At 48.7% G+C, this 13,252-nt stretch overlaps 1 protein-coding gene across 13 annotated transcripts in view; it reads right to left on the minus strand.

Moving 5' to 3' along the window:
- Nucleotides 1-13,252, minus strand: part of MICAL3 (microtubule associated monooxygenase, calponin and LIM domain containing 3) — a 176,446-nt gene that overhangs the window by 82,232 nt on the left and 80,962 nt on the right. For all 13 annotated transcript variants that reach the window (XM_082636853.1, XM_082636856.1, XM_082636855.1 and 10 more), the window contains 9 exons: nt 12,711-12,811; nt 10,467-10,724; nt 10,022-10,137; nt 7,321-7,447; nt 6,342-6,438; nt 3,868-4,015; nt 1,692-1,888; nt 261-373; nt 109-171 (listed from right to left, as the gene is read on the minus strand). In XM_082636853.1, coding sequence (XP_082492979.1) covers nt 109-171; nt 261-373; nt 1,692-1,888; nt 3,868-4,015; nt 6,342-6,438; nt 7,321-7,447; nt 10,022-10,137; nt 10,467-10,724; nt 12,711-12,811 — 1,220 coding nt within the window. The remainder of the gene's footprint in view (nt 1-108; nt 172-260; nt 374-1,691; nt 1,889-3,867; nt 4,016-6,341; nt 6,439-7,320; nt 7,448-10,021; nt 10,138-10,466; nt 10,725-12,710; nt 12,812-13,252) is intronic.

The following is a 13,252-nucleotide window of genomic DNA, read 5'->3' on the forward strand; positions in this document are numbered from 1 at the left end:
CACAGAGTGAACTGAAAAGATCTAGCAATACCGATTTGGGAATTAAGCGTTTCAGCCAAGGAGGACGATTCAGTACAATCATTCTGGAAAACTCCAGATATTTCTCACCTCTTCCGACTGGCTGGTCTTTCTCCTCTTCCCAGCACCGTCCAAGTCCTTTTCCTTTTTGTCCTGCACCAAGAGCAGAGGGAAACCGCATTCCTCTAGTCACTGCACTGGGCCATTAGTTCTGCAGCTGGAGGAAAAACCCTTCCACTTACCTTGGGAGAGCGCTTCCGAGAAATGGTCTGCCCCAGCTTGCTCAGGAAGGAGATGGGGGATTTAGTGCTGGCTACCAGGACGGCCCTCTCCTCAGCATTCAGGTCCAAGGCGTCTGTGGGCAGAAACCAGCAGTGTCCAAGGACGGCCCTGAGGGCGCCTCCTTGCAGGAGGCTCTCGGAACCTCAGGAAGCTCTGAGGGTTCGTACGCTCTGAACCCGGTAGGAACTCCACAGAGAAAATGCACACGGAGCCCTGGACGCTGGGTCTTCTCTTCTCCATCCATACAAACAAAACCAACGCTTGCCCCAATCCACTTCAGTCACAAAAACCTCCACTTTTGCTTTTCAGACGCTGCAATCTGCCTGTGCTTGCTGGTTACAACAGAGTGCCGAAGCCTCACTTCAAGATGAAAAGTTCAGGTCGGGAGAGAAAGGGAGGGGCATCGGGGGGGAGGAGACAAGACTCGGGTCATGGGTTCAGGGTGTGCTTGTTGACGTCAGAGTTGTGCATGTCTGTTGTAAGAACTGCATCTCTAATGAGAGAAAGCCACAGATGTCTACAAGTACATGGGCTAGAAGCACTGGAGAATGGTACCTAAACTCTGTGGGTTCCACTGTCTTATTAGTAACAATAGTAATGTTTAAATAATAATTGAAGCTAATAATACATTGCTAACATTTGTTTAAGTGCTTCCATTCGCCAAACACTCTTCTTAGCGTATTACAATCTAGCCATGTACATATTATCCCACTTTACAGATGGGGAAACTGAGGCACAGGGAAGTTTAGTGACTTTAGGTGGAGGCAATGGGATGTAAACCAGGTCAGGTACCGTGGTCAACACTTGTAAGCATCATGATGCTTACTCAGTCTGTTTTCTGACAGCCTGAGGGCCAAGGGAAGATTTTTGGGAACACTAAAAGGTAGGAGAAGAAAGAGAAGCCAAAGAAACAGTTAACAGAAGGAAGAGAACAAGCAAGTATAGTCCGGGATCACAGAAGTCAAGAGGAAAAGAGAATTTCAAGAGAAAGGACGTCATTCCAAGTGCTGAACAACGCAGAACAGCTGGGTACCTGAGAGGTGAGAGAGGAGGGAAGGATATGCACCTGGTGATTCTTCACGACCACGGACAACAGTTTTGGCCAGGTTGCAAAGTGTCACAAAGATTAGGCAGTGAGGAAGTCCAGGCCACAGCAAAAGCACCTTTTCAAAAAGTCTGATTCTGAGAGAAAGGGAACGAGGGTGGTGGAGTCAAGGACAAGGTTCTAGACGGGAATGCTCACGGCCTCCACAACTGCAGGTTTGCTGAGCAAGACCTGGGTCAGAACGAGGGGCTGACAATAGTGCAGAGAAGCGGGTCTGCTGGAAGAAGGGGCACGGGGGAAGGAGAGGCAGGGGAGCCACACGGCAGCACCCCTGGGGGGCCCTTACCTCGGGAGGGGAGCGAGTCCCTGAACATCTCGTAGAACTGGGTCAGGTACATCACCATGGACAGCTTGTCCGGCTCCCCCACCGAGGCCATCTCTCTGCCTGTCATGATGGGAGAGATGCCCAGCTCCTTCTCAGCAATATCAAAGGCCAGCTGGTTATTCTTCTCCACATTTTGCTCATCCAAAGAATCAAAATCTCTGAGAAACAGGACGAGGAAAACATGTCAAGATGGGCTGCTTGTCCCCAGACCAGAAAACACGGTATCACAGAGTCACCACTATTTCTTGGTCTTTCAGCTAAAATCCAGGGTGCAGGCCTCACTGAAATCGGAGAGCAAACCTGTCTCTCTCACTTCTGTCTCCCTCCTTTTACTAATGAAATGCAAATCATCCTCAGGGAGAAGACAGGATTAACAATCTACCCATAAGAGAAAAGAGGGGAAAAGTTGGAAAACATAACATTTTATCAATAACGTAAAGTTCTTGCTAAAATGTAAGCTCCGGAAAAGGAATTGTTTTTGTTAAGTTTCTCCTGTGCCCCGTGTGTGGTCTGCATGTATTAAACTCATGCTCAATAACAATAAAGGTCCTATTTGGATCAGGCTGTGTCTAAAGGCCTGGAACCATCACCCCCTGTGTCCTCTGGAGCTGACAAGCTGTTGATGTACTACATTAGCTCTGGTGAATCTTACTCAGCCTTCCCCTCTAATTAAAAGGGAAATTCCAAAACTTTCCTCCAAAGATTTCTCCACTGCTAAATTTCCTGAGTTTTCCTAAGTATTTAGATTAACAAACATTTCCCACTGGGTTTCAGGCTTCTTGCTATTCAATCAAGTAAAGACTGACAGCATCCTTCTTTAGGTGATTTCAGATTAACTGGGCAGGCCTTACTTTGTGTTAACCTGCTGACTCCGCAACCGTTTTTCATTTTTTAAACTCCTTTACTCTGTATGTTAAGCCTACTAAACAGGGGGTGTGGGGGGGGGCTCATCCTGAGTGACGTCACGGCAGCTTAAACGGTGCCGAATTAGCTACTCACGGCTCTGTGCACCGTCAGGAGGAAACGCCCGGGCCCCCGGCAGCCTTCGGTCCATTCCACAGGAGCGTGTCCCCTCCGCGCCAGGCTCCCTTCAGGGACTCCTGCCCTCCCCCTTCTGTCCTGCCCTCCCTCTGGACTAGGACTGACTTGCCTGGCCCTTCTCCTGAGCACTTCTGTGTCACCCACCGCAGTCGTTCTCAGGCTGCCCCCTGCCCCCCGGAGGGGTCAATAAGCCCTACTTCAACTCAGTTTTCACCAGTCTCGCCGTGAGCTAAGGGACAGGGGCACAGAGGCCACTTCTGCTTATCAAGCACGTCAGCACTCCCACTCCTAAGCACTAGGTGAGGCCCCTTTCTTTTATTAACATAAAAGAGAGCCAGATCTTTCAGGATTCCTTAAGTAATCATTAGAACAAAACAAATACACAAAAATGGGCCCCTAAGTGGACCTGATGATGAAAGGACAGCTAGCCAAAATAACGCCACATGCTCTGCTTGTTTCTGAATCTTCTTGTTTGGCTTCCATGGTAACAAATGCCTACGGGGAAATCTGGGTGCACCGGTCACCACAGCTGACCTGGGTCATCCTGTCATACTAGTCTGCATTTAGGTGAGTAGAGAATGACCAAAAGAGGAAATGTCACTGCAAAGGTGCGTACGGCCACCTGAATGTCAGGGGCGTAAGAGCATGCTTGCAAAAAGTGCAAGAGACAAGAGACAATGCTGACAAGCCCCGGTGAATGGAGGAAGTGCTTTGCTGGTAGTGACACGCGTGCCTTCAGCCCACACTCCGGCCAGGCTTTCCTCGTGACCAGCAGAGCTGGCTGAACGCAGAGCTCAGCCTGGGGCCAAGAAACAGAGTTTTCCTTCATGTGATGTTAACAGGCCCGGGGGTGTTATAACCAGTTTTCCACGTTTTGAGTGCTGAGACTTTACAAACAGCTAATAATTCCTGGGTTGAGCTACATAATGCCTAACAGACACACCTTTAAATATAACTATAAATCAAAATTAGTGACTGACTTCCAGAAGTATCTTATATATATCTCGTTCTAGGAAAAGGTACAGAGTTTGGCCACCTGGAAGCAGGGCACTCGCAAGTCCTGTGGGAATACAGATGAAGCAGAGCCTGGACTCACATCAGATCAGGGCGGTATCTGTGGATGATGGCACACAGGGCCAGGCCGCTCTTCCACGACATGGTGAGGTCCGTCACGTTCACCCCAGCGTAGCCATCTGTCTGCCGCTGGCACCAACCCAGCAGTTTGCTGGAACGAGCCACAGACTCTAAAACAACAACAATGTTTTTATTGGAAGTGTGGTCACCTGGTAGCTTTGATAGAGAATCCACATAACCAGGTTGAAAAAATACTGAAGGCAAGGACAAAATAGTCGTCACTGGTTTTCAAAAGTAAGAAGTTATTTAACTGGTATCATAAGAGTGGAATTTAATTTAATTTTTTTTTTTTTTGGCTGTGCGGCGCGGCTTGTGAGATCTTAGTTCCCCAACCAGGGATCAAACCCGGGCCCACAGCAATGAAGTTGCAGAGTCCTAACCACTGGACTGCCAGGGAATTCCCATGGAATTTATGGTAGACAAGAAACTACCAATTTATCCAGACTCTGAGGTCAACGTCCATGCCCCAAGAGAATGACAGATCACAAGTGGATGCTATGGATCCTCTCACGCTGAAGCCCAGGGTCCCAGCCGCTCTCCAGGACAGGGACATACAGGGAAGGGTGCCACCTGCTGAGCTGTCACCCTCACACGTGATGGCTCTAAGATTTCCCTGGAGAGCTGTCTGGCAGGTGGCAGAGGAAACGCCTTCTCTTCAAAGTAACATTGGGAGCACCCGAGAAGAAACGTTCCATTCCACCTAGCAGCACGTTAAACACTTGCTCTCACACTTTCCAAGGTACCGAGCAATCTGCCAAGTGAAGAAACTTTGCAGGACCACACACGCAAGGCCAAGGACGCCAGGCCAGGCTTGGCACTCAGTATGATAAGTGGTCACATCTTGAAAAACTCAACACATAGACACACATACTGGGACGTTTTCCAGTCACTGATGTGTCTTCTAAAACACGAACAGCCTTTATAAAAAACCGTTTTTCATGATCACATCAGAAGAGCTCTGATATAGGACATTTAGAAGAAATCTGTGAACTCCTATTTGTGTCCAAGAAAGTCTGTTCCTTACCTTAAGCAGCTGAAAACACTTAACCTTATACTAAGCCATTTGTACGTAACAAATTTGTGAACATAACAAAATAAAAACTGCATATCTAGAAGTCCCGTTTCACTTCAGTCTTTCAGGGAAAATGTATCCTGAAATGACACAGAGAACTACTGATGGCGTCACCATCATAAGTCTCCTGGCTTCAGAAATTCACTTCATTCAGATGTCTCCCAAGTCTGTGTATCCACTGATCCAATATGTACTGGACGACTTCAACATTCCAGGTTCTAGAATAACAGTGAACAAAGACACATTCTCTGGGCACTTCCCTGGTGGTCCAGTGGTTAGGACTCCACGCTCTCACTGCCTAGGGCCCAGGTTCAATCCCTGGTCGGGGAACTAAGATCCCGCGAGCTGTGCGGTGCGGCCAAAAATAAATAAATAAATAAAAGACACACTCTCTGCTTTCAAGGAGATGACACCCCAGTGGAGGGAGATGAAAATGTTTCCAGCTGCCTGTTGGTGGTCACATCTGCCTTGATATCCCAACAGCACGTCAAATTCAAGATGCCCATGACAGAGCTCAAATCTTCTCAGCCCCGAGTCCTTGTTCAGACTCTGCCAGTGCTTCTGGCTCCTTATGCCCTCAGCAGCCACTTCTAATGCCCCGCTGCATGCCAGGTGCTGCAGCGAACACCCCGACACGCCCCCGAGTCCTCACAGCCAGTGAGGTGGGCATGGTTACCCCCACTTTGCACACACGGAAACCCAAGTTCAGAGACGCTACGTATGCTGTCAAGCCACACGCTTCACGGACGGGCACAGCTGGACTGGACGCGGTCTCCCTTATCCGCGGCATCAACACCGGACCGGCCAGCCTGACCACTGCAGCCCTTCTAGACTACCTGCTGTGCCCCAGCGCCCTTCTCTGTCCCAGCTCACCTGCAGCTGGCTGGTCACTCTCCTTTTAAAGAACTCTACACCGCACAGGCTCCGCCTCCATCACTGTGTCCTGCAGCCGTCGTGGTCCTCAACTAAGAGGCCACTGCTTCTTCTGTAAAGCCTTCCCTCAAAACCTTGGTTTGCGTGTGTGCTCCCAAGTCCGCACCCCCGCCCTCTCAACAGCGCCGTATCCGATTTCTCTTTACACCCTCACGACACTTTAGACCAGGTTTCCCAGGCTTGACAGCAGTGCTGCTTTAGGCGGTTGATTCTTCACTGTAGGGCTGACTTATGTACCCCAAGGGGCAGAGCGGTTGTAACCCTCCCAGTCCTGACACCCAAAAATGTCTCCAGACACGACCAAACATCCCCTGGGGGCAAACCACCTCCGGTGAGAACCATGTACATGAGAGCCAGTACTGTGCGCGCCAACAGCTCAGCCAATCACACAGAACGTTCTCGACGGCGGAAAGGCCAGTACCAGGACTCACCATTGCGGGCCAATTTTGGGGTAGTTCGGGAATTCACGAGGTTCTCCATCTCCAGATGAATATCTTTTGTTTCTCCAGTATCATACAGATGGCGCACCTGGCAGGAAGTTTACAAGTTGTAAAGAAGGAAAATCACATACCAAGTAATGAATTCCCGACTGAGAGCACACTGACTGAAGTGGAAGGCTGGGGAAAGTGTAGTCAGAAGGTGTAATGCCAACCTTAATCCTTTCTGGGATACGGTGGGTCACGTACACACAAATGCATGGGAACTGTAAGAACCTGTGCTCAGAGACAGCCACGGAGGGCCCTCGCACAGTCTCTGCTGGGCCATTACTACTGCCCAGTGACAGCGGGTTTTCCCCACAAACACAGAGGCCTAGATGTCAAGTGAATAAAAAATTACTCTAGAACACAGGCAAATACTTTGAATGGGCTGCTTTCTCAGCATTGTTGGGCTCCCTGGGATTATTATGCTTTGTAAAATGTTATCTCAGTGCAGTAACAAGGCTTTAGACATTCTGAGTTGGCCGGCAGTATCTTTTACTTGCGGAGGGTCTTATCTTTCCACGTTCTCTCAAGTGACCAGTGCTGTCTGCCTGCACAACGATCCTGGGAGCAGCAGGGATGGTGGCCTCCATGGTACAGATGGGGAAACAAGTTCAGGGAAGGTGAGCGGCGGCCCCTGGGTCACGGTGACTGGTGGCAGTGACGCAGGCGCTTGCTGCACGTCCTGACTAGAGAACGAGGGCTGAGCTCCTGCACTGTCCACGGGAACCAGGAGACGGGACAGAGCCCTCCGGTCCCCAGATAACCCGCTGCCCTAGCTGATCAGTCTGCTGATGGAAGAGGCCTCCCTCAGCCAACTCAGGAAGACGGCTGCTTGGATTGTGAAGGAATGCTGTGTGCGCCTGTATTCACAGAGTCTGACTGGTCCTGACCGTGGCCGGGACACGGATGACGGGCCAGGGGCGCTTACCTGGCTTGGCCGGAGGAAGTTGACGTTCATGTTGGGGTATCTGGTGACGGGGTCTATGCTGTACTGGCTGAAGTTCTTGCTCACATTCTCGGGGGTGGTCTGAGGCAGCAACCTATAAATGCTTTCCCTGCAACAATGCACAACAGGGCACTCAGAGCAGCGACAACACCAGAAGCTCCTCCCTCTCCTTGGATAATATTTCTAGTTTCTGACAGTCCAGGGTGGGACAAATCCTCCTTGACGGGTTGCCTCCAACCCCACATCAGCCCTGGCTTCCCATCCCCACCATCTCAACGATCCCACAGGCACCAGACTGTTAGGGGCCAAGGAGAAGGGCAAGTCCACTGCTGTGGGCAGGGAGCCAAGCCTCACTCTACTGCTGTGCTGTTTTAGCGAGTAGGCCAATGTTTAATTTTTAAGAAAATCACTGATGAAAAAAACTTGCCACCAAATTCACCCAGCGTACCTTAGGTAACAGACTTAAAAAATGGTATCGACCACTAACTTCATCCAGCAAATCCTCTTTCTCTAGTTCTGGTCAAGGCACTTGTTCTTTATTAGCAAGCGAATCTGAGACCTTACCGCATCTGCAATTATCTGCTTCACAATGTCTGACAGTTGAGAGTCAATGTTCATAAGCACTTTGTTGTTTTCCTTTGGATTCGAAGTCACTTTTAATTTCTTCTCCTATGTTAGTACATCCCCTGCTACCACACTGATTTCATTAGTACAAGTCTCTCTAGTTTAAGGACAGGAAGATTAAATGCACTATTTTCAAGTATTGGGTTGGCCAAAAAGTGCCTTTGGTTTTTAAGTAAAAACTAAAGACACATTTTTCATTTTCACCAAGAAATTTATTGAACAATGTATTTACCCTTTTGTTCCACTACCTTCTGCCATTTTTCAGATAACTTCATAATTCCACCTTCCCAAAACTTTTTATCTTTTTGAGCAAACAACTGTTCCAGGTGCCTTTTACAGTCTTCCAGGGAACTGAAATTTTTTCCATTAAGAGAATTTTGTAAAGACCGAAATAAATGGAAATCCAAAGGTGCAATGTCTAGTGAATATAGCAGATGAATCAGAACCTCTCAGCTAAGCTGTAACACTTTTTGCCTGGTCATCAAAGAAACATGTGGTCTTGCGTTATCCTGATGGAAGATTATGCGTTTTCTGTTGACTAATTCCAGACGCTTTTCGTCGAGTGCCACTTTCAGTTGGTCTAATTGTGAGCAGTACTTGTTGGAATTAATCGTTTGGTTTTCCAGAGGAGCTCATGGTAGAGGACTCCCTTCCAATCCCACCATATACACAACATCAACTCCTTTGGATGAAGACCAGCCTTTGATGTGGTTGGTGGTGGTTCTTTTCGCTTGCCCCACGATCTCTTCCGCTCCACATTATTGGACAGTAAACCACTTCTCATCACCCGTCACAATTTGTTTTAAAAACGGAATTTTTTGCTACGTTTAAGTAGAGAAACACATGCAGAAATATGGTCAAGAAGGTTTTTTTCGCTTAACTTATGTGGAAACCAAACATCAAAGCGATTAACATAACCAAGCTGGAGCAAATGATTTTCAGTGCTTGATTTGGATATTTTGAGTATGTTGGCTATCTCCCTCGTGGTGTAACATTGTTATCAATTAACGTCTCGATTTGATCACTATCAACTTCAACTGGTCTACCCAATTGTGGAGCATCGTCCAGCGAGAAATCTCCAGCACAAAACTTTGCAAACCACCTTTGACATGTTCAATCAGTCACAGCACCTTCTCCATACACTGCACAAATCTTTTTTTGTGCTTCAGTTGTGTTTTTACCTTTCTAGAAATGATAAAGCATAATATGCTGAAAATGTTACTTTTTTCTTCCATCTTCAATATTAAAATGGCTACACAAAAATTCACCAATTTTGATGTCTTTTTTTTTAATTTTAAAATTTTATTTTATTTACTTATTTATTTTTGGCTGCGCTGGGTCTTCGTTGCTGCGCGCAGGCTTTCCCTAGTTCTGGCGAGCGGGGGCTACTCTTTGTTGCAGTGCGTGGGCTTGTCATTGTGGTGGCTTCTCTTGTGGTGGAGCACGGGCTCTAGGCGCACACAGGCTTCAGTAGTTGTGGCTCGAGGGCTCTGGAGCGCAGGCTCAGTAGTTGTGGCGCGCAGGCTTAGTTGCTCCGTGGCGTTTGGGATCTTCCCGGACCAGGGCTAGAACCCTTGTCCCCTGCATTGGCAGGCGGATTCTTAACCACTGCGCCACCAGGGAAGTCCCAGTAAGTCTTTTTTTAAATGCAGGCTGATATGACAGCTGTCACATACAATCTAACAAAATGGTTTCGAATGAAGTTAAAGACAACTAAGTGCTACTAGAGCCATCTTAGGGAAAAAAACGAATGAACCTTTGGACCAATCGAATATTTGTTCATGTAGCTGTCACAAAGGAATCAGAGAGCATCCTTCAATGTTACACAAGGATTCAGATACCATTCATCAGTAACAAATTTGATTTGAAAGGGATAAGAGAACATCACTCAGATTAGATAATCTTTAGGTTTCTATGATTTTATGAATACCTATCTTGCTTTCCCTCTCCTAAATATAAAAACATCATTAATGAAGAAGGAAAGAGAAACCTGAACTCTGCCTGAGGAGCAAACCACTGACCCTCCTGTGTCACCGCGGAAGGACGCCCCTCCGCTTACCTCTCTGCCAGGACTTCCAAGGGGCTCCTTCCCAGAGACCAACTGCGCACCATCCAGGCCGAGTCCATAGCAGCTAGAAAGCCCCGGGCTATTCCTGTTCCCATTGGCCAAAAAGGCTACAGAAACAGAAAACAAAGAATTAACCTGAATTACCTTTTAAAAGAGGGAAACTAAACTAAGGAGGAGAGAAAGAGTTTGCTGTTGACCCTGCCCTGCCCTTCCCTACTTCACAGACTGCAGACGGGCAAGTCACAAAGCCTTCGGAACTGCCACCCACAGCGGCAAGCCTGGGCTCCCCGTGGCCTGGGGCCCTCCCCTGTACACTAGACCGCGTGGCAGCGCAAACACTCGCTCCCCAGCTGGGACCCCAGAGCTGCCCCTCAGTGCGATGCCCCCTCGCCAGGCCTCCAACCTGAACTGCCACCTCCCGCTGCTCAGCACTCACCTCCAGAAGGCTGTCCCCCACCAGGGCCACCAGCAGCTGGTGGCCACTGTGCTCCCGCACCAGGGCCGCATTCTCGGAGGCGTACATGCACGTGAAGTCGAACATGGCCACGTCGGGCTGCCCGTAGTGGTTGATGGCGAAGTCCAGGGAGGGCAGCTGCTGCTGGGTGGAGAAGTCGGCCGCCTCCCGGGCATAGCTCAGCAGGGCCTCCTGGTCCACATTCTCCCGGGACAGCAGAAGCTCCGTGTCGGCGTAGTCCTATCTCCAGAGGGAGAAGAGGCTCGATGGAAACGCCCAGGCAGGGGCGCAAGAGCCCGCCGGCCACAGCCATGCTGCGCGTGCCAGACGGAACCTCGCTCCGCAGCCTTCCCCTCCCTGTTCCAAAAGCAGTCTTCTATGCACATTCAAAAGGAAAGGGGGGAGGCTGTTTCTAAAGGAACACAGGTTTTGCCGCCTAGAAACAGAGCCCCCGCTCCTCCATTTACTTGGGACAAGTCCCTGCTTCTTCAGTCTAGTCCACTCCACCTCACGGGGTTGCTCTGGATACCAAATCCATGATTTAACGTGATGGTACTCTGTAAACTGAAAAGCATGCATAGTTCAAGCTGCTATCAGCAATCACCGTCTTCTGGGCAGCAGCTGGACCTACACGGGACACTCAACCTTGCATAGCTCATCGAACCCAAAGGAAAAACCTGAAAGCTTCAGGGCCAGAGGGATGAGGAGGTGGGGGCAATAGGAGTCCTGGGGGCCAGGAAGAAATACACTGAAAATGGAACAGAAGTCTTCAAAACAATACACAAGATTCTGAAAGGCCCCATAGTAATCCACCAACAAAGAAAAACAAGGATGAGAGGAAAAGGGCTCTCCACAGAAAGAATGGAGAAACTCCTTTTCTGTTTTGGAGGCTTCTGGCACAAGGAGCCAAGCCTTTCTTCTCAAGCAGGACCTAAGCTTTCCAAGTGCCCCTGATGGTACTTTCCGCTGGCGTTACAAGATGTAAAAGCCAAACACAAATACTCAGGTTGGTCCCAGAAACTGTTTGTTCAACACTTAGTAAGTGGCCACCACGGGCTCTAAGCCTTAGCTTAGCCCCAAGGCGTACCAATGGGTTCACCAGCTACTTCTCACCGATAGAGCATCCAACTAAATATATCTTGCTCATGCTTTTGGCAGAATGGGCTGTGCCCACTGCTCTGTCCTGTTCTCCTCACACGCATAAAGGGCCACGGGGCTGAGACACAGACACGAGGCCCACGAGCTCCCAGCTCCCAGCTCCCCAGCACCGCCTGCAGACAAGGCAGCACCATAACTCAGAGTGAAGTCACCCGACTCATCATCATCCTGCAAAGACAAAGGATATCCTGAAATTCAGCCGCCAGTCTGCGCTGGGAACCGCACAGGCCTGGATCACCGCATCTGGTGCCTCTTCTCTCCACTCATCACACAGGGACAGTTAATTCTCAAATCCAGACCAACAAGAGCAAATAAGATTTAAGAAACTCTCCTTAAGGAACCATCCACCTGTGGTTCTCTTGAGTCCATATTCTGACCATCATCTCAGGGAATGTCATACAATTAGTCATCTGGAAAAAAGGCTTAGCTGGCCCTGGCTCTGGGTGAACAAGAGCCCTCCCTGTCAGGCCATAAAGAGGTCCAAATATAGCCTGATCCAGGCACTGTAACCGTACCTGCAGTAAGACCAGAACCGTTCTCAGGCTCCCATAAACACCAATTTTTGCTTCTTGGCCTAACTCCCTTCCCTCTATAACCCCCTCCCAAAAGATGACCTATTAACCAACCAATAATCGGTCATATATGGAACTCATCATAACCACAAACAGAATCACCTGAAATTAAAATGAATATTTATGCATGAAATGCTATCTGAGATTTGCTTTGCACAGCCCAAACTGGGAGTGGTGAGTGGGCTGAGGTACTCCTGGGACAGTGCTGGCCACGTGCTGACAACTGCTAATGCTGGATGATAGGCACATCGGGGTTCATTACACAAGTCCCTCCACTTTTGTTCGCGCTTGAAATTTTCCATAATAAAAGATTTTTTTTTAAGTTAAACTAAAATACATCAGAGGAGTACAAAGTACATGGTCCCAGGAGATGAGTGAGGCACTCATTTTCATCCCCTTGCAGGAAAAAACTCATCAGACAATAAAATTCTTTCTCTTGGTAATCACATGACCCAGTACAACATAAAAAGAGGTTTAAAAGAAATCCGTGACTCACGTGCAGTATCACCCCTTTGTCCAGTAAACTCTGCTTTTTGGCTGTCATAACAAAATAGTGTGTGTCATCTTTGTAGTAGACAATGTTCTCCAAATCGATCCCTGCAACAGAGAACAAACGTGCACATAGGGCTCTGCTGAGATGAAGGAAGGTTAGGGCAGCCAGAGAGACTGTCCTGGCCCCCAGAGGCCAGGGTCGTGGAACTCCAGACGGGGAAAGAGAAAGTAAGAAAAGGCACCTGCCTGAGCCTCACTTCCTGTACATTTGTTCACAAAAAGCGGGGGAGCTCTGGTTATCCTCACACTGCTCTGCATTCACCTGACACCCTGTTATCCGAGCAACAGCGATCAATCAGAAGCAGAAACACAAGGATGCGAAGAAAGGAGAGGTTAACCTCTAGTAAGAGGGTTTGAGTCAGTTCTCAGGTTAAACCTCTTCGATGCTCGTCAAGGCAGCGGGGGAATCTCCTAGACTCTCACAGGCAGGACAGACAACTGGATGCCTGGAAGTACAGAGGGCACTACTGGCTCTTTAATTCGATT

The sequence above is a fragment of the Mesoplodon mirus genome (genome assembly GCF_964341445.2).
Source record: "Mesoplodon mirus genome assembly, chromosome: 11".
NCBI lineage: Eukaryota > Metazoa > Chordata > Mammalia > Artiodactyla > Ziphiidae > Mesoplodon > Mesoplodon mirus.